The following is a 21,082-nucleotide window of genomic DNA, read 5'->3' on the forward strand; positions in this document are numbered from 1 at the left end:
AGATGTGGCCCCAGGAGAAGGCTGTAGGCTAGGACAGATGCTGGGAGTGCCTGATGTATCAGTAGCGCTGCGTCAGGCTGGTGACACTGCGATGTCACCCTGCAGAGGCTGGGATATGTTTTAATACATTGAAAAAGACAAACCCAACAGGCTCCCAGCACAATTCCTTACCAGAGAGAGGGGAAGGATGCCCTTCTGAAATACATCCAAGTCTATATGAGTGGGTGACTAGACATACTGGAACATCAGTTTGAGGAGAGAAGTCTCTGGCCACTGAGGAGGAGTTTGGCATCCCAAGCTGCTTAAGAAAAGACCACTGGCAGAGGTAAGGGGGGTAATACTGTATTTTCTTTTCAATTTTCTATGATGAGACAGTAATTCTGACAGCAAATTAGGTTAAAAAAATACAGTCATGTGGTTAGAGTTTGGTTTAAAAATGCAAATAAAAGAACAAGGGGAGGAGGCCCATTCAGGAAAGACTACAATGAACTGCTCCTCCAGCCTATCCGAAGGTATGTCACTCAGGGCATCACTTTGGGCTGTGCTCATTCTCCAGACAGCAGCCTCCTGCCTGCCCTACAACAGACATCAGCTCAGCCTTGGGTTACTGTGGAGGCTGTGACTCAGACAACATAAGGCATTGCAGTGCACCAGAACTGCAGCCCAATGGCTTGTTCTGGGGCTGTGCTGCACGTCCTGCTTGGATGTGATGCTGAAGACATTCAAAAGCCACTGCCAGCTCCATGTCAGACTTCCCCGCCCCACATTAGGTCTTGATTAGCGAGTACCCAAGAGGCTATCTCTTGTCTTGCCGTGCTGAAGAAATCCTGCAGCTGGGAAATGATGCAGCAGAGCTTGGAGGAGCTCTGGGCACCCTAATTGGTGTGGAGCTGGGGCTCTCTGGAAGGGTGCTGAATATTGGCTGATTTTTGAGTACCATTGATGATTTCTTTTTTTGATAACATGCCACTGTTCTCTAGCCAGTCTGCAACAGATGTCCTTCGGCACCCAGATGCAGGCGAAGATTACAAGCCAACAGAAGCAAGGTTTGGGAGCAGCGTTTGTCACATCCAAGGTTGCAGGGGACAATGCATGTGTCCCAGGTGTGCCCAGGCCTGACCGCACTGCTCACTCCAGACCTCTCCAAGGTGTGTGGCACGGTTATAAAGCCAAGCTGCAATGTGTGGGGCCAGGGGATCCATAAGCTACATACACACTGTTCAACCACAGTGCATACGCACCACAGGACCTCTTCCCCACCTGTGCCTCTGATGCTCGTGGAGAATTCAATATTGGGGATGATGTACATCCATTTCACCAGGCATAACCTATTCACCCACTGCCAAAGACCTTTCTCGGGAACTTCCTTGACCCCACTGGTACTGCTGACAGGATTATCAGTGAATTCTGGGAAGCCAGGATTTTACTGTCTCTTTTGCCTACTCTGGGGTCACAGCCATGGCTGATCTGGACCCCTTGCCACTCTCAGCTTTACCCCTCACCTGCTTCCACTCCCTAACTTCAGGACCTTATCCAACACACTAGGAAAGCCAAATCAGCTACAACCTCTCTGAAGCAGGACTGTGCCTCACTCCATGTGCAACACAGGGTGGATATGAACAGGGCTCTCACCAGCGCTAGCAAGGTGGAAAACAGGTTAAAGGCAGTTGGATTTCATAATGGGGCAGCAGGAACAGTGAATGCGAGCCCAGCAGCTGCCACAGCACCCTCCTGCACAGGACGCTTGCTGGCTCTGCCAACTGTCTAGTTTTGGGCAGTTCAAAATGCTGAGAATAATGTTTCCAAAAGGTCCTACGTGGCTGACAAACACCTACAGATTTTATCCCTGTGATTCAGGCTTGTAGATCACTCAGCTGCTTTAGGAAACATTATTCTCAGTTCGCTGGCTGCAGATGAGGCTGGGGAGATCTGCGGTTTGCGGAAGCTGGCAGAAGTTCACCAAACTAGAGAGAACCCTTGTCAAGTGACTTTGCTCAGCAGAAAGCCAGGCCTTTGTGGCCATGAATTCGAGTGACCTCTATTAGATCCTATCTTGACCCCCTTTATATGTGTACTCCCTAAAGATTCCCACTGGCTGGAGCCCCCTTCAAATTCCTGTCCTGCAAGGTCAGGCATGGGGACCTCACGTCTCCAGCTCTCTCACTAGTGTCATCACTACACAAAAGCATGCAACCAGAGCCCTTGGGCATGGTACCACAATCCGCCATTGCTCCAGCCCAGGACACGTTCTTTTAGGACCAAGCCAGTACAAACCCATTGAGAAATGACCTTGCTGTCACTGCCTGAACCTGTCATGGAGGGGTGATGAAGCCATCCACCCCCCACTTCAACAGTGGTAAAGCACAAAGTAGTAAATCACTTGCCAGGCAGCCTGCCCTGGCCCTCTCCCCCAGCTCAGAAACCCAAACCCAAGAGCAGCTGCACAGCCTCTCTGCAGGAACAGAGGTGTCAGGGGCTGGCTCCAGCCAGCTGCCCCCCCGGAAGGAGACCAGGGCTGGGAGACACGAGCGGGCCTTGTTCAGCTCTGAGAATCAGTCTTAAAAACAGGTACTGGAAGACCTAGCAGTAAAGCAAGGGGCTACTCCAGCTGGAGTCGTCAACTAGAGACCACCCAGCACCACTTACTCAACAGAGGGGAAAACGTAGCCAGCAGGACACTAATGACTATTTTCCATGTAATTTTAAATCTAGTTCCATTTCTTTTTTTTTTTTTTTTTTCTTTCTTTCTTTCCACTCCCTGGATTTCTAATCCCAGTAATCTTTCTCCATGGCTCCTGTGCATGTGTGGAAGTGTGTGTGTGGCAGAGGCAGTGGGAGGTGGGTCAGGCATTTAGGCACATTTGGCAAAGCCAACAGAGTCATTATCACGGTCAAATACAGTGTAGTAGGGACCAATGAAGACATCTCCCAGGATCCAGAGTGGGCCCCCAGGGGGTGGGACGTCCAGGCCTGAAAAGCCGCTCAGGCAGATGGTCTCTCCTTGTACAGAAACCTAAACAGAAGGGTGAAAGCTTCAATCTCCCTTGTTCCTCCATTGCCCTCGCCCTCGCAGGCTTAGCAGTAACACCTGACAACGCTGGCTGTGCTTCAGCCTCTACCAGCTTGAGATCTGCTACTTGTTGTGAAAGTAACTCCCAAACCACTGTTCTCTTGGCTCCAAACCCAGCTCCCCCTCCCACAGTGCTTACTGCAGCAAAGCATCAGGTAAACCTGCATGTGCCCATAAACCTCCCAGCCCATGCAGCGCTGAATTAGAGCCATCACTGAAATTCTGCACAAGTTGATTCCGATGGCTTAAATGCCAGGCTGGTGGCCTCTGCTGTGATAAGCCTCATGGCACCAGAATCCAACAAGAAAGGGCAGAATATTTATAGAAAGTGATGCAACAGTTTGCCCACCCTTCCTCTCCCATGCTCCCATCCCTCATGAGCATCACGCAGGGATCTCATTCCTGCAGGACTTTGGTGAGGTTGCCTGCCTCCACCAGCAGTGACACCACCCCAGTATTTCAGACTTTTTCCACAAGTTGCTGCTCTTGTGTTTTGGATTTCATGGTTGACAGCTGAGTGGAGGGGGCAAAAGTTAAGCCTCAGGGGAGAAGCACCGGGCTGGAAAAAGCTGCCTGGACATACCTTGAAGACATACTGCTCTCCAGTGAGCTGGTAGGGCTTCCCTCCTAGCGTTAGTGTGATGACAGGCAGAGATGACACTTTATCACAGGGAATCACATACTGAAATAGTAACAGTAAAGGCTTTAGATGGCAGCTTCCACAACCCCAGGAAAGGTCTTCCTCAGACACAATCACATCTTTGCTGTAGTTTTCCCCCAAACCAGCTCATCATGCAGAATAGGCCTGAGCTGGGGTACACAGGCTGCTCCCTGACCAGGGCTGCAAGCTGAGGGGTCAGAAGGTTTTAGGGACAGAGATGGAGCCAAAGGTTCAGCTTTTGGCTCTGCTGAGCACCAGGGCTTAGCATCTGATGCGGCAAGGCTGGGGGTCTTGCCACAGAAGGCAGAGACACAGCTCAATATAGCCTAGAGACATAGACAGGGTGTGATAAACAGACAAAGCCAGTTTAATTAACACTGGCAAATCTTGCAGAGGTGGCAGGTCTACCTTGCTGAAGCATGAAGCAACACTGCAGAAAAGACCTACAAGCGCTCATGGCTCTGTGATCTGGGAAGGGTTTTGGAGAATAGAATCTGTCCTAGAGGCTCCCTGAATCCCTGTTCCAAGGAGAGATGACCTTGTGAGATTAGCTGTGATGGTTAAAAACTTGTCAGGGAAGGGTTGTCACCTGCATTAAATAAAGTGCCTTTGGACTCACATTAACAGAAATCCTTGGCCTCAGCTGCAACTTACACCCATTGTCCCCTGCCTGCCAGGGATGGGTGGCAGAGGTGACCTAAAGCCTTCTAAAGTTCATGGAACCTGGCACTCTGACAGCATGGGCAGGAAAGTGAACACTACATGGGCTCAAAAGACAGAGGGGCTCCTGCTATGCCAGGGGCTTTTGTACGAGCACAGGCTGGGAGTGGCAAGCAGAGGGAGTAGAAGACCAGGGTCTGTAGAAGGATCTGGGTGCAAAGCAGTGTGGATGACATAATGACCATGGACTCCCACTTTCCCAGCTTGACCTCACCTGGCCTTTGATGAGTGGTTTTGCACCAATGGCTGTCTGCAGCTCCTTCACTTCCTTGGTGGGGCCAGTGATGAGTGAGGTTCCTGTGTCCACAATGGCCTCGCAGCCCCCTTTGCACAGGGTCAGCCCATTGGCAACATCCACCCTGGGGAGAGGTGCCCAGACAGAAGACAACTGTTAAGAGTCATCCCAAAAAAGGTTGTGGGAAGCAGAAGGCAAAGAGTTGAAGATGATTGAGTCTGAGCAGTATGTAGGCATGCAGTGGAGGGCTGCCACAGATGCCCAGGAAGAACAGATGCTCAGAAATACTGATGCAGCACCAACTTAGTGCACAGAACCCCTGGCTTCCCCCTGCCTGCTCCCAATGGAGCAGGTGCCTTGAGGTGTTACTGTATTTCTGCAGAGAGCCTGGACTACTGCCTCTGTACCCTGCCTGCCACCTGTGCTCCAGAGCAAACATCACAGATAACGGGCACATGAGCGAGCTCAGGGCAATGCATTAGGGAATTGTATTACCTGTGCTACTGCAAAAAGCAAAGGGTTAAAGGGGTGGTGTGACAGCTGCGTGGGTCACAGGTGAGGGAAGGGTTGCTGTATGTCAAAGAGGCAAGACAGGAGCTGCTTGCCTTCCTCTCCTGCATCATGTTTCACAGCAGTGCAGATGGATAAAACCTTCCAGCCAAGGGTCTGCCAGGCTTTGCCAACGAGGCAGGGCTGGGGGAAGATGAGAACTGAAACCCCGTGCTGGGGTGGGATGCAGTCCCTGGGAGAAGGACACACTCTGATCACAGGCTGCTTTTAAGTTCCTATCACGTGAGAGAGCTCAGAATAGACCATGGGGCTGGCGGCCGGCAGATCAGCCCGCTCTCCTCCCCTCTGCCTTCAACAATGCGTGCTGATTGCCGTGCGATGCCCTTCAGTCAAGGGCTGGCTTCCTGAGGCCTCACCCTGCTTCTCCAGAGCGTGCAAGTGAGCCCTACAGATCAGGCCTTGCTGAAAGCTAAGCAAAACTGGGGTTTAACCCATGGGGCTCACCCTGACTGCAAGGAGGACATGTCAGTGGTTTTTTTCCTGCTTCACAAGGATGCAGCAGGTGTTTTCAAGGGTCAAAGATGAACAAGAGGAAAAGATTTTGCAGAACATCTCCTGGTGTTTTCTGCCTCTTCTCCCCTTCCAGCAACAGCTTTAGGGTGGGATTTTAATCTGTTTTTGGTGTCGATGTGTTTCAGGAATAGAGATGATTCCTTTTTGGGGAGGGCCTCAGCCCAACCCCGAGTGTGAGCTTTCTGCACACATATCCTCACGCATGTAGCCAGGTGGAGGAGGGACTTACCCATCCATGTGGACCTGCCAGTAAGCCTTGCGCGTGACATTGACCCAGCTGAAGTCACCGCTGTAATACTTGGGGTCGGTGCCCCCCAGGAGCAGCTCACCACCGGGCTGAGCAGCAGGATCTCTGAAAAACAAAACCAAACCTGTGAACATCAGGGTCAGGGTGGGAACAACCCCTTCTGCATGCCCCCATACCACATGCCCAGGTGCTTAGTGGTGAAGCACAGTGTTAGCAGCATTGGAGACAGATGACTTACATTGCACTATTTATGTCAATATAAGGACAGATACTGTGAGATAGGCTGGGGTGAGGAAATGGGAATGTTTTTTACCCAAAGCATCCTGCAGCTTTTTGCCTAGTGCTTTCTCACAGACACCTGCAGAAACTCGCTGTAGAGAAGTAGGACAGAGAAGGGGAATGGCAAATGGGAACTGAGCACTGACACAAGGGACCCCTCAAATAATCAGCTTGTAACAAGCACCCATGGCAGGGCTGGACATGGCTGATGTAGCGTTAGGTTATTTGCACTCAACTCCGTGCCAGCCAGGAGCCTCAGAAATGAATCCTCAAGGTTACTGTCAGATAAAAGCTCACTGCCAAGCAGATGGGAAGAAACATGGTGATGGGGGAGGGCTGGCTTTGAACGGCTCAGAGCAGCCTCTCTGCCCTCCCCGCTCCTGGTGTGCTACTTTTGGGGCTGAAGTAGTTCAGAGTCCCCACTGTGGTACCAGGAGGGTTATGTGGTGCCCTTGGGGGAGCAGCAGTGGGTGGGAAGGCACTGGGAGGCACAAAAGATGATCTCCCTTTGGGTCAGAGAGCGTTAGCCCCATCATTAGTGATGACTGGTGTGGGGCACACTTGCCTGGGAGGTGGCCATGTGTGTCATGGATTTTGGCAACAGACTGGGGCTAACAGGGACTGCACTAGCAGCATGCAATCTCTTGATCACAACCCTGCTTATTTTCATTTCCCTTTCCTCTGAAAACAGCCCCTGTCTCTTCATCAGTTAAGAGATCCAGTAGCAGATCTACCCAGCTTTTTATCAGTAAACTTCTACTTCCCTTCTTGCTTCAAAGCAGACAGCAGAAGAGATTTTGGCCTGACTGCTCTAGCATGGAGACCTTGCTAGAATCTCTGCTGTGGTGCTGGCCAGGGTGTGAATTGGCACATGGCAAGAGGTGCTACCAGGAGACACAGGAAAATGCCCATCTGGGCTTGCCCTTGCAATGATAGGCCTGCCACCAAACCAAACACTACCTGTTTAGGTAGAAAGAGAAGATGTTTTTCTCAATCAGCTTCTGTTTCATGATGTTATCGAAGAAAGGGGTGACCTTGTCCACAGAGATCCTTGGGAATGCCATGCCCAGGATGCCGTCAAACTTGGCCGCAATGAATGTGATGCCTGGCTGTTTCACAGCCTCTCCAAAGATCTGGTTCTTGATTTTCAAGTTACCAAGCTGAGGGGAGATGGGGAAGGAAGGAAAAAGCAGATTATAAAGAAAACTGACTCGGGGGACCAGGGCGGAAATGGGATCTCACTGAACAGAGGCTGTAGCGTGTCCCTCAATGCACTGCCACACTCCTGCCTGCTTTTACCCTTCCATTTGTAGGCAGCTGCAGAAATCAGATACCCTGGTATCACTCTCCTGGGGAGGGGGGGAGGTGGGGGGGTGCAGAGGGCAGGACAAGGCCACTCTGGCTGCACAATGGCACCTCCTGCATCCCTGCAAAGCCCAGCATACCCCTAAGGACCGGAGCCTCCCTTTCCTCTTTGTCTGCTTCACTCAGCCCTTTCAGCCTTTAGCTGGGTTCAGGCACTAGCCATACTATCTTTCAGCTCCTCCTCTTTGCACAGAGATATCACTTTGTCTATATCACTTTGTCCCCCCTACATCCCTTCCCCTATTGCCTACTTCATCCTATCCTCCTGGCCTGAAATGCTCTTGTGCTGTGCCTTTAATCCTCAACATTTTCTAAGTCATCTCTGTGTCTTGCCTCCTCGGGTGCTGCACCCATTCCCAGCTGGGAGCACAAATCCTTCTCATCTCTGCCAACAACCCCTGTGATCTCCCCTACATGAGAAACATCCCCAGGATATTGCTGCATCTCTCAGAAGAGCCACCAGCCTGCAGAGACCTCCTATAGGAGGGGAGAAGACCTAGCTGGGAAAGCAAGGTTAAGTCGAGAGCACTAAAATAGCAAGTGGAGTACTGTGAATGCAAAGGTCACCTCTCTTGCCAGCCATGAGAGGGACTGGCGGTCCCTGCTGAAAGCTGAAATGCCTCGCAAGGGCAGATCCCCAGAAAGGAGATCGCAGAAAGCAGGACAGCTGGGCTGACAGGGAGCAGGAGCTGGGTCCTGGCTCTAGCAGTTCAGAAGGTTTCTGAGCTTCTGGCTGACCACAGGCAGTGTTATCATCTGCGCAATTTCAGCCTCCCAGCCTGCAGCTAGCAGCACTGTAGTGGAGAGGGCTGGATTGAAAAGCTGGTGTCTCCTACCTGATGGCAGATAACGATCACTGTAAATTACTAATATCCCCCCAGGGTTAGACAGCGCAAGGCTGGGATGCTGGCTTTAATGGTGTCTGGAGGCTTGTGCTAGGAAAAGATGATCAAGCCTTGCAAAAGCTAAAAGCCACAGAGCAGGATGTGGGGTAAAACAGCTTAGAGCAATGTATCTGCTCAACGCTGCACATGTGGCAAGTGCCCCACTCGTATGCCACAGGTTTACAAAAGCCACAGCTCCACCACGCAGCACCACTGGTCCTGCTGCAGTTCAGGAAGTTCAATAAACCTTCCACTTAAAAAAATTAAAGTGCAATGGACTGATAAAACTGAGCACCAGGTTTGCTTGAGTATTACCCTGGTTGCACATCCCAAGAGGAAGGCAGATACCTGCCCAGTGGTGGGGTGCAACTCTGCAGACACCACCACTGCAGACTCTGCCCATGCTTGGATCTCCGCAGGACTGAAGCCCAAGAGCACCTCTAGCAGAGTGCTAGTGCAAGGAGACAGATCCTTTGTGTCTGCCCCTCACTAGACAGAGCAACCAAAAATCATTACCAGTGGATGGCTGTGTAGTGGCCACCCCTCTGTTCTCTGCAGGCAGGAGTGAGCAAGCTGCAGCTCACCTGTCCTCCTTGTTAGCACTCTCAGCCAAGCAGGCAAGCACCGGATGGTAAAGGCAGGCTAAAGGCGAGAGCCTCCACAGCACGGTTTGGTAGCAGGGCTTGAGGGTCCCCTCTGCAGAGGCACAGGGGAGAGGTGAAGAGGGACGTTTCCTGTGGGGTGTACCTGCACTGCAGCCTTGGGAGAGACCTTGGCCCCATGGCCAGTGATGTTTCCTCTGCTGCCCTTGAAGGACATCCCAAGGTCAGGCTGTGCTAAAGGGATGAGATGCTCTAGCAGCAGAGGGCTGGTTGAACCTGCTGGTCTTTGACGAATGAGCAGCAGCAGGGAGTGCAGTGCTGCAGGGCATCATTCCTCCACAGGAGGAGAAAGGATGCTTGACATGAGCTTGTCACCCTCTCCAAAAAAAGCTCAGGGCTGAGGGACTCTGGACCACCTGGCAAACAGCATCTTTTGGTCAGATGTCACTGCTACCACAGGCTGCTGTGGCTGCTTCCACTCATTGGGATGGCTGGAGCCAAGAGGGTCACCCTGAAGGCTGTTTCAATGTCTGTATTTCCAGACTACAACCAAATGGGAGCTTGCCTATAGGATACTGTACAGCAGAGGAAACATCTTGGTGTCCAAGCTGAAGGTCCCTGACCTTCTGAGTCATCCCTGCTCCTGTGTCCTGCAAGTGTGACACTCCACAGGCTCCATGCAAGAGGTTTCTCTTGCTTCTGCCCAGGCAGAAACCAAATGCTACAAGCTGTGCTGGCTACCAAGAGCCATCCCTGCTTCCTGAACAAGCAGGCACAAACTCCTTTCTCTGAGCCATGGGGAAGTGGAGAGCCAGCTAGCAAGCAGGCATTAGGGTGATAATTACAAACAAACAAGCAAAAGCTGTGATTTTCCTTCTGACTCACTTTCAGCCCCTGCATTAAGCCAGGAAGTGCCTAAACCAGCCCACACTTTCACAGCACAATCAAGTTCACTGTTTGCATTGCTGCCCCACTCCATTACTGGGATGAATGGAGATGCCTCCACCTGCTCTGTATTTTGCAGACCTAATGTAAGAGAATCCATTAATGCTACATACATGGTGGCTTGACGCAGTGAGAGCTGTAGGAAGGCTCAGCTTGGTGGCCTTTTTTTGCAGTGGGGTGTTTATAAGCAAGCTGAGGGATGCAAGAAATAAATGGCATGAAACAAACCTGAAAATCCAAAGCTTCATAGGCTGCAGAAGGCAAAACCAGAGGTGCAAAGCTGCTGTTGCTCTCCCTCACAGCCTTGTCTGCACCCATTTTCAGGGTACACTAAGCCCACCAAAACTCCTCTCCCCCAAAACAGCGTCCCGCACCCAGAATGAGCTGCCGGCATCTTTGCAGTGCAGAGGCAATGGCTGGTGTTTCCAGGCTAGCCTGAAATTTTCCTGCTATAAGGACAGGCAGAAGAGTGCTCCTTGCGTGGGCCACCCAATTTGGGCTCTGCTTGGGTATTTTTCTTCTGATCCCAATATAATTGATAATCCAGTACTTTTCAGCTGAACCTAACACAGAAAACCCCAAATCCCTAGACTTATGTGCTTATTCAAAACTCTTGCTTTGTTTCGCTGCCACAAAGCAAACACACGCTCTTATCCCTGCCAGGAGACCAAGTGATCTGGGAGCACATGTCACTGATGTTTGGCAGCTGGCAAGCTCTCACGAGCATCTGTACCTGTGAAGCAGTCATGAAAGGTGTCTGCCCTTTGCAGGAAACTCAGCCTTTGCTTGCTGAATAGGAAATGATGAGAATCAACCACCAGCAACATGGCTACCCCAAAGCTGCATCCTTAATGCTGCTGGTGACCCACCCTCCAAGGTGTTACACAGCCTTTGCAAACATAAGCACCAGTTCTGGACATGAGACCAGCATGGGATTGAGAAGAGCCCATTTGCGGCCAGTGTTTCGGCAGCTGCCTGAATGGATGCCCACTACTGCATTGATACTGGCCAAGAACAAGCTGTGCACCACCAGCCGCCTGTGGTGGTGCTGGTGTGCCTTTGGGCTGGGAAATTTCCACCAGGGTAAGGAGGAAGAGGGCTGGAGAGATAGCCAGAGACAGCGTTTGCAGGCAACAATGCATGTGGTCCACACTCTGCTGACCTGCTGATTAATACCTTCCCCCTTCTCTGCCTGCTTTAGTCATTGTCACTTCCTCACTCATCATCACCACCTTGTTTTCATCACCGCCTTGCTTCAAAGCACTTGGAAACACTGTGCTAAAGCACACTCTATATGAGTAGGACACTCAAGAAGGGAGGCCTTTGTTTAAATCAAACAGCTTCTAGTGGTCTTACAAAAGTAGGATTGGGCAGCTCGGGGCAAGGGCAGTTGTTACTCACTGTGACGGTGTCCTGGCTGAGGAACCCAGAGAGGCTCCCTGTCCCATAGTGGATGGCAAACTCGGTGCCGTTCTCCACATAGGTGCTGGATTTAGAGGCATCATACTTGTGGTGCAGCACTGCAACCAGGGAGGAGGACATGGGGACATAAAAGGTTAGTGCTGCTTGATACCTAGGATTTGCCAACACCTAACCCCATACCACCCAGCTCATCCAGACAGACACTCAATGATGTGAAGATGGGACTGAACCCAGCATTTGCCAAGCCCAGATTCCTTAACAAAGCGTTTCCAACGTCTGGGGAATTACGTGAGCAGATCCAATTTGGCTGTTAAATCGGATTTTGCCACTGGGTATTAAAAGCCTAGAGACTACATGGCTGGTGTTTCAGGGTGTGTTAAGACAGCAGAGCAAAATGCATGTCCCTGTGCCATAGCGAACCAGAATGGCTTTAAACATAGCCTGCTCTGGGCATGAACATTTTCACTTGTGGATTTTTATGTTTCTTTTACTAAGACTGGCTAGATATTTTTTTTTAAATATGGTCACTGTTTTTTGCCTAGAGGCCTCAAAATATTTTTTTTATTTGCAAAGGAAAAGGACTTTTCCTTCAATGTAGGCTGCTTTCCCCTTCAAAAGGTTGGGAGCTGTAAGATATCCCTGTTTTTACAGCTAGGCAGATTCCTCCTGAGTCATGAGCTGGGCAGTGGTGTGTAGCAAGCTTGGCCAGCCCAGCTCCATGGCTGCTTGCTGAGTGGGGCAGACAGCAGATGGGGACAGACCAGCTGAGCCCTGCATAAACCAGCATTCTATACCAGGACTTCTGTGGCTGGGCTATCTGGATCCCAGCCTGGCAGGAGGCTGGGCTCATTGCATACTCGTGATTGCACACCCTTTGATCCCAGCTGCCTTGAGAAACCCGCCCCCTGCTACAGATCAGGAACACCCAAGACAGACCAAGTCTGGGCCTCACCACCCTACCAGTGTCCTAAATCTCATTCACATACGCAAAAAGGCCTGCCTTCTCTCTGGGCAACACAGAACCATACAAGAAACCCAAATTTCCTCCTACTCCCAGTGAGCACTGTGGGCCACCTTCCATGCTTGCATTTGTTAGCTCCACAGGTTTCTCTGCTCTGCTTAAGCAGCACAGCCAGTACTTTTAAATGGCACTTTGCCATCACCAGGTTTGACACCTTTGGCTATGAAAGTGTATTGCATAGGAATGCCACAGAGCAAAAAAACTTGTAGTCCCTATGACATTCTCATCTCATTGTGCCTACCTGGCTTTCATTAATTATAACTCCATAGACATGCACGCACATGCTCCTTGCAGTAACAGACCAGAAACTAGGGCGGTTTGTATCAGATCTGGCAAGAGGCTGATTTTTTTCACCAGCCTTACACAATGGGGTGACAGCAGCATCAGTCTGTAATTTGGGGAGAAACATCACAACCTGTGATGCTGCTCCCCGGCTGCAGGGCTGAGGCTGTTAGGGAATGTCTGAAGCTGTGCGTGGGTGACTTGGAGAGGAAAAAACAGGAAGGGAGTAACGAAGGATGGATGCAGGAGGTTGCAATTCTAATTCCAACTCTGACCCTAAAGAGCCCATCGGCTTTTGGCAAGCCCCTTCACACTGCTGCCTCAGTTTCCGCTCTTGCAATGCCAGGATCTGCATTTTGTAGGGAAGAAGACACTGAGCTGTGGCTGGCACCAGTGACACTTACAACAGGCGATGTCCAGCAGGTGACAGTGCACAGAAGGCACCCAGAGGTTGGAGGAGCCAGTGTCAAAGACCACAGTGAACTTCTGTGGTGGAGTCCCGATGCCGATCTCACCATAATACTGGGCCTGCAGAGGAGGAGAAGGGAGCCATGAGTGGAGGCAGCTGGTAAAAGAAGGGATTAAAGACTAAAAAATCTCTTAGGATTGACATCAGTTTCTTATCTGGACACTGCCTTCCTCTTGTTTTAGACTGTGATGGGCTTCCAGTCTTTGCTTTTTGGAAGGGATGATCCCCTTCAGTGTTCATACCACATTCAGCAGGTGTGAAAAGGATAAACTGGGGAGGAGAAGTGGGATGGGTGTTTGCGGAGGAGGACTTCTGGGGCAGGGACACAGGGCAGAAAAGAACTGGAAAGGTCTGCAGGCTTGCATGTGGCTCAGTATAGGGAAGGAAAAAAAAAGATGGGAAGAAGCCAAGCAAAACACCTGTTACTGAAAAGCCGAAACTGGCTGGGAAGCTGCTTCACTAACAAGTTTGCAGAGGAACTACAGCCTTGCAGCAGCTCTGCTGCCATGGGTGGAGGTACAGCTGCCAAAGCTTTTGGTACATGTTGGCAAGTCCCTGGGATGGGGAGGAATAAACAAATGCTCAGTTTCAGGTTTTGGTAGACTTAGGAGGAATTGGAGGGAGCACTGCCAGGGAGGAATTTAAGGCTGTGGGGTGAGAGTTTGGGAGGATGAGTGGGGAATGCTCAGCAGGTCCTGGATGGACCCATTTTTCCCCAGCCCTCCCAAAAGGGCAGAGAGCTGTGAAATGCCCAGGCAGCCAGTTCAGGGTCTGGAGAGAAGGCTGTAGCAAAGGAAGTCAGACTGTAGCCTTTCAAAGCCCCTACATGTACTTAATTAGGGGAAGGGAAGTCGGGAGAAAACAGGATTATCAAAGCTCCTGTGCGCTTAGTTTGCACGGGTTGCTCACTGAGTAATTACTAATCCATTACAATTAGCCATAATGGGGAGGCAGCACTTGCTTCCAGTGATTCTATAGTTGTTGCTGCGCCTTGAAAATTAACCCCCAGTTTAGAGGCTCCATACCTCACATATATAGACCCATGAGAGGTCCCAGGGGCTGGTGGGATGGTGTGGGACAGACTAAGGGAGGTGGCACCTTTCATCCCAACGGCCCCTCAGGCAGCTAGAGTTTTCAGCCAGGCCGGGAGGGACGCCGCAGTCCCTTATCTCCCACCACAGGCTGGGCTGGTCCCCCTGTGCCAATGGAGCAGAGTCCTTCCCTGAGGGCAGCCTGAGCTGTGGTCGCAAGAGACAAGGCCATGGCGCAACTGCTGGCACCCTGGCTTTCGACACCGGCAGCCCTTCCCTGCCCAGCCCTAGCAGAGCTGTGCTGGCTGGGTGACAAGAGCCCCTGGGAAAAGGGAGCAGCAGGGAACATTCTGAATTAATGTCCAAATAGGTAGTGCCAGCTTTATTCTGCTGGCCAGTGCCCGCTTCCCCACCATCCCAAGAGCTGTGAGGGTACCAAGTGGGGAGCCCAGAAACAGGAAACCCCACATGTATCTGGCAGCTGGGGAAGGGCAAACCTCATGTCCTTTATGTGGCTTCTCCTTTCATCTCCGTTTCCACCACGAAGGTCCCTTTGCTCCCTAAGCTGCTAAGAAGCAGGTAGAGGTGCAGGCTGGCTTTTCCCAAGGCCATGCAGAAGATGAAAGATAGCAGGAGGAACGGTCATGCATCCCCAGACTCACAGCAATCTGATGCCCTTGCTTGCTCTTTTATATCCAACTCCCCAACGAGTGGAGCATGATCTGTATGCCCCTCATCTTGCAGAAAGTGGAGCCCAAACAGGCCAGAGGAAGGCCAAAGAAGGACAGCAAGCAAGTAGACCCCTATTTACAATAATTAATTAGTGACAAAGGGGAAAAGAAATAGGTCACAGAAGCTGCAAAACTCCCACTTGGGTGGCAGTGGATTGTTTGTTATTATTATAATTATCAGTATTAGTATTTTTAGTTTAGCAATTAGGGAAGCAACTTTCTGCAACCACCCACTGAGCCGTGGGGGTGCAAGAATCTGTCCTATGGGATTAACACCTCTCCCTCCTTCACTTTCCCAGATGTGGTTGGATGGCACGGCTGGCATTCCCCACCACCCCCCTGGAATGGGTACCCCCAGAAGTGACAGCCTCCTGGCTGGCATCATGCTGGGGTCTGCTGCAGTGGAGGGGTGGTGGCCAGAGGAATGCTACTCACATCCATGTAATTCTTCAGGATCTCTGGAGTGGGCTCAGCCACCTCGCTGAAGCCAAGCTTGAACTTGAGAAGCTGAGTGAGAGCATTCATGTCCGGGATCTCACTGTTCACCTCGCTCAGGACCCGCCGCATGGAGGGGAACTTGGTCAGAGGGATCCTGTGAGGGGAGGGCATTATTAATGGGGGTGGGGGGCTTCTGGAGAGGGGAGCAGCATGGCTCTACCAAAACCAGGGGGCCTACTAGCATGGGCTAGATGATGTGCGGGCTCCTGCCGGCACCCCATGCTGAATCCTCCTTGCTGTGCTCCGTGTTTTTCCCAAAGCCAGAGGTTTGGGGGGTTCGGGGGGGGGGTGGGTAAGGGGAGGGAGAGGGAAAGGAAGGGCAGCAGGCGACTACCAAGGTTCACTAGGAATAGGAAAAACTCGGGCAAGCCCTTCCCATCAGCCCTGAATCCTGATCTGGGGGGTCCCAGCACTTCTCTCCTCTGCTTTGATGGCGCGGGAGCAGCCCCGTGTGGGGGTGTCTGCGAGAGAAGCCCAGAGGCCGCCACTGCACCAGCACCTGGGCTGCATGCCCTATGTCCCCACCCGGTCCCCTAGGGCCCCCCTCCCCAGCTCACCTGATGAGGGCTGCGCAGGGCCCGGCCAGCGTGAGCAACAGGAGGAGGAGGAGGCCGCGGGGCGCCATGCTGGCGCTGTGGTGTCTGTGGTACGCAGAGGGAGCCGCGGAGGAGAGGCCGCACGGCGCTGCCTGCCGCCCGCCTTCCCTGTTTTTGTAGGAGCGGCGGCCCCTCTCCAGGGCCGGCCTCCAGTCAGCTGACGGGATAAAATTGCAACCGGCAGCGTCACGTGAGGGCGGGCCGGGGTGGGGGCACCCGTGGGGTGCGGGCGGCCCCACAGCGGTGTGCCTTCTGCCCCCTTTTCCCGGTCTCCAGGCCTGACCCGGCACCGGGCCCGTGACTCAGCCTCCGGGAAAAGGGGAATAAACAGCGACGAACGCATCACGAGGTGCCGTGTGCTTGCCTCCGTCGCGTCTTTTAACTTCTTTTTTGCCGGCACATTTAGTTAGGATTATTTTGTTACGTTCTTTACGTGTTTTACGGCTTTTCTCCGCTTCCCTGGAGGTGGGGGGCACCCGCAGCCAGGAGCCCCCCGGCAGCCTGGCATTGTGGTGGCTCAGCCCACTAGAAGCCCATGCACTTCAGGCACCTTCCCTGCTGCCACCAGTGGTGACATGCAGCTAGTCTCACAAGGATGGCTGTACCCCTTGGCCAAGGGGCTGTGTCGGCTCCCCAGCTCCATGCTTCACCCTGACCCCCAGTTTGGTGGGAATCACCCCTTTAGTCTAGGGTACTTCGAAAGAGATGGGCATAACCTTGTCTGGGAGGGGCCAGATGGGTGCCAGGCCAGACTGCAACATCAGGGAGCACCAGGGTGGGCTCATTGCTGTCACTGGGGTGTCAAGGCAGGGCTCGGAGGTGCTACCCTGCTGGCTTGGGAGGCAGTGGACAGAGCTAATCTTTGCCCAGTTCTTCCTGACCAAGCTCTTGTAGAGCCACAAGACCAGCTAGAGAAAAAGAAAAATGAAATAAAATCAGATTCACAGGCACTTTGGCTTCCACGTCCTGAGGGGCAGGGGTGCTGGTTTGCTGCTGCTTGTGCTTCAGGATGAGAGAGCAGCAGCCCCTGGATGACATGAACACTGCTGGAGTGGAGTACCCATGGCTTCGTGGTGGGATCCCTGTCCCTTGCCTGCCTCCTTCATAAAACTTCTGGAAAATTGCTGGCTCATGTCACTGGCACCTAGCTTGTGCCCTCCTTCCCTGAGCCTCTTCCATCCTCCTGTGGCCTCACACAGCATCCTGCTGCCTCAGGTCTGTGCCGGCCACCCCCTGACTGCAGTCTGTGCTGAGTGTTTGTAGGGGGTACTTCTGACCTAGGCTGCATCTCCTCTCACTAGCTCACCAAATGCCTTGGGTCAAGCCGGGGATATCAGGAAACATGCGGCTTCCCCATGGGACACGGCACGTAACGGAATGAGGTTTTCCGGAGCGAAGGCTGGAGGCATGGAGTGAGCCTGCTGGGTCCCGTTACTTCGGCCAGCCCCCGCTTCCCTCCTGCCCCTGCGGGCACGTGGTCAGCTTGAATGCCACTGACCCTGAGTCAGCAAAACCCGGCCCCGCAGAGCCGCGTGACTCAGCAAAACCCTGTGTGGTTCTTGGGCAAGAGGCCAAGGAGTGGCTGCTCCCCAGCATCTGTAGCCTGACCCCAGAGGCTCCAGCTCTGGGGTATCCTCCTCTTGTTCCCCTGGGTACCAGCAGCCCCAGTGCTGAGTATTGGCAGGCAGGAGTGGGTCAGGCATAACCCAACTGTGGTCCCACCCAAGCAAACCCATCCTTCCCAAGGGCTCTAAACTTCCTTGCAAATGTGCTTTGCAGACTAAAAGGATAGCCCTGACGCCAGGCTTGGGGCTCCCCTGCACCCTTTCAGGCTCTTCCGGAGCCCACGAGGTATCAGCCCTCCTCCCTTATCATTGATGTGGTCAGGAAACAGCAGCTGGCTGAGCAACACACACCTGGCCCCCAGGCTGAGGCACCTGTGGCAGCTCCTCCAGGAATGTTTCCAGTCCAGCCAGTCTCTCCCAGCATCCCATGGCTATGGATCAGGCTCCAGCATGCAGGGATGGGCTAGTGAAAACAGCACACCATGTTAGCCCCATACCACCATGTACTGCAGAGAAAAGCCTTTCAGCAGGATCAAGCAGGTGGGACGCAGTCTGTGCCTGGCTTTTAAATCCCAAGGGATTAAGGACGAGCCTTTGCTTGGGCTTCATGGTAACAGGTCTTGTGCCTGCATGCAGAGCTGCTCTCATACCAATGCAAGAGGTTTGCTGCTTTTAGACATGCTGCTCTGACTTACATGTCCATTGCACTGGTGAGCTCAGACACCAGTGAAAAGGAGGACAGGATTGCATCAGGGAATGTTACAATACTGATCCTCTTCTGGGTGCTCGCAAGATGGAAAGGGACCAGGAGGCTTATCCCCATAGTGTTTAATTTGGTACCAGCCCTTGGCACCAACGGTTTCAGAGCTGACACCGGTGTGCCTGAGTGCAGGACCATGGAGCAGTGGCTCCAGCAAGGAGCTAGGACTCAGGCTCCCTCAGCACCTCTGTGGGATGTTTGCCCTGATGTCAAGGCCTTGAGAGGCACAGCAGGGGTGTTTCACCAGGAGCTAAGTGCACATCTGGGTATTTATAGGCTGGCACTGTGAGAGTTGCACTGTTTATCATCAAAAGGTAGACTGGCATGAGCCTGGGCTTGGAGGTTTTTACACATTTTCCCTTGTTTGCAGAGCAGGACCCAGAGTGCCATGGCTGGGGTGTCTGGAGCAGGCAGGATCTGTGAGAGGTGGCCAAGAGTCCTGTCCCTCCTTGCTCCTATTTTGTGATTTGTGGATGAACCCCTTTACTTTGGCTGCCCGGCTCCCCTCATCCCCCTGGCTCCGGGAGGTGAGCTGGAGCGCTGTTCCTGCAGCCATGGCTGTAGGTGTGGGGTGACGCACCCCTGGGAGTGGGCCATACTTTTGCAACCTCTGTCCCTGCTGGAGAGGATTCCCAAGGGGAGGTTGAATGACTCAGCCCCAGTGGCTCCCACAGGGAGGAGCACCCCAGCCCCAGCCCTGGGAGACTGGAGTCCCACCTGCCCTTTGCCACTGGGGCAGGGACCTGATGCTGCTTGGTTTCAAAGCTCTCTCTGCTCCCCCATCTGCAGTCTGGCAGCACTCTGGCAAGGGTGCTGTGGTGGCTTCTTTCTCCTTACATATGGCCGTGTGTTTGCCTTCACATTTTCCTTGAGTTTTTTGTTTAATTTATTATTTATCACAGTGGTAGCCAATGCCCCAAACTGCAATGACAAAAGGGCAAAGAAAGCTTCAGTTCAGAAATGCCTGGTATTTTATGTCCAAGAAGTGTCAAACACAAAGTTGTGTGAGTTTTTCAAATGCAGAAAGGTTTGGGATTTTGCATCTCATTACTAAAGGACAGAAGAAGATTATTCTGCTTGGTCTGAGCCGAGCAGAGCCTACAGGTGCACAAGCCTGGGCAGGTCTGGTTGCAAACACTGTGACTCCAACTCAAGGTCTCGTCCCAGTGCAGCATAAAGCTGCTGGATGCAGCTAATTGGCAGAATTAGAGCCTGATTCACCAGACTGGAGCCCCCGAGCAAAGCAGTGGTAAGTTTTTCCCGGCGCAGTGCCAGGACCTCACCCACTCCCAATGCCGTTTCCTAAAGTGATGTACAATTCACAAGGTGAGAGCATTTTCCAGTGGCACCGGCACGTCCCAAATTACACCCTTTTAGTGGGTGATACCTGCAAAACCAAACCTGAAGGTGCTGTAGAAACAGTTCCAGCTGATGCGACACCTGGGAGCAGGAGAGGAGTTACACTGAGCATGCGAAGGGACTCATCCAGGCCCTGGTCACCATGTCCCAATGCTGTGGGCACTGGGGGAGATGTCCTGGGCATCATGTGCAGTGGAAATTCCCAGTCCATCGGTGCCGGCTGGATTGAACTGGGACTGTCTGAGCTGGTTTGGAGGCAGGGCTGGCCTGCTTAAACATTTTTTGCATGATAGCATGGGTGAAGCGACCTTGGGGAGACACTAAGTGGAGTTGCAAAAGGTTTAGACTGGGTGGTAATTGTTCCCTTGGTATCTCTCATGCTGCAAACCCTGATCCCAGTGGTGGGTGAGAGTGGCTTTTCAGCGGTTGGGTGGCATGATGGTCAGGAGCCCTGAATATGGCTCCGTCTCCATCAAAGCTGTTTGCAGCAGCTTTTGAGCATGGGGTGTTTTCACCCCAATGGACCTTCTCTATCAGATCTTGCTCTTCCCCACTTGCCCTATTACATAAAAAAGGCTGTATGCAGCAAAATGCTTATGGTCTTCAAGCCTGCGAGCTGCCCTGATGTCTTCACGAGATTTTACTTATACACCATCTTGCCTTGCTGGGCTGTCTGCCAAACTCGTCATCACCCATCCCCATGTCCCATGCACTCTGTGGCCCTGCCTAAATTCCCGCCACCCCCATGCCACCTATCCGCGCCTGGCCCTGCTCAGTGTTGGACACCCTTCGGCATCCCCCTGTCTGTCCTCCCCTGCAGCTGGATGGGAACATGCTTGCACCCACCCTGGGGAGGAGGGTACCTGTCTCACCCTGTCCGCTGGCCCTGTTTGCCCCTTGGGGCAGGGATCTCACAACGTCTGCCTCACCCAAGTTATTTTGCAGTAGTCTAAAATTGCTGGGGATGGACAACAACAACCCTGGCATGCGCCGGCAGCAGGCAATGTGACTGGCAGCTGACGGGATGGGGTGGTAAGTGGCAACGATGGCATCAAATCATTGCCTCCCACGCCAGGATGTGATAGGGAACATTGGGACCCAACTCACCTTGTCGCCTGACTTGAGCAATCCCTGCTGTGGCCCCCAGGGACATGCAAGCCGGATTGGGGCAGAGAGGTATCGGCTCACCGGTGGGGTTTCCATCTACAAAGCAGAGATGTGCCTCAGCCACGTCCAAGCACACCATCCAGCTTATTT

The 21,082-nt window shown here is 52.6% G+C and overlaps 1 protein-coding gene across 1 annotated transcript; it reads right to left on the minus strand.

Moving 5' to 3' along the window:
- Window positions 1-326: 326 nt before the first annotated feature.
- Window positions 327-16,353, minus strand: CTSD (cathepsin D). Its single transcript, XM_061342462.1, has 9 exons — window positions 16,103-16,353; window positions 15,483-15,639; window positions 13,221-13,344; window positions 11,493-11,611; window positions 7,256-7,455; window positions 5,999-6,121; window positions 4,666-4,810; window positions 3,654-3,752; window positions 327-3,013 (listed from the first exon to the last, which is right to left on the minus strand). Exons 1-9 carry the CDS (start codon window positions 16,168-16,170, stop codon window positions 2,852-2,854), a joined length of 1,197 nt encoding a protein of 398 aa, XP_061198446.1. The 5' UTR covers window positions 16,171-16,353; the 3' UTR covers window positions 327-2,851.
- Between the last annotated feature and the right edge of the window lie 4,729 nt (window positions 16,354-21,082).

This window comes from Neopsephotus bourkii, unplaced genomic scaffold (assembly GCF_033783945.1).
Source record: "Neopsephotus bourkii isolate Nb327-2 ecotype Australia unplaced genomic scaffold, CSIRO-AGI_Nbou_v1 NB_1792, whole genome shotgun sequence".
Lineage (NCBI taxonomy): Eukaryota > Metazoa > Chordata > Aves > Psittaciformes > Psittacidae > Neopsephotus > Neopsephotus bourkii.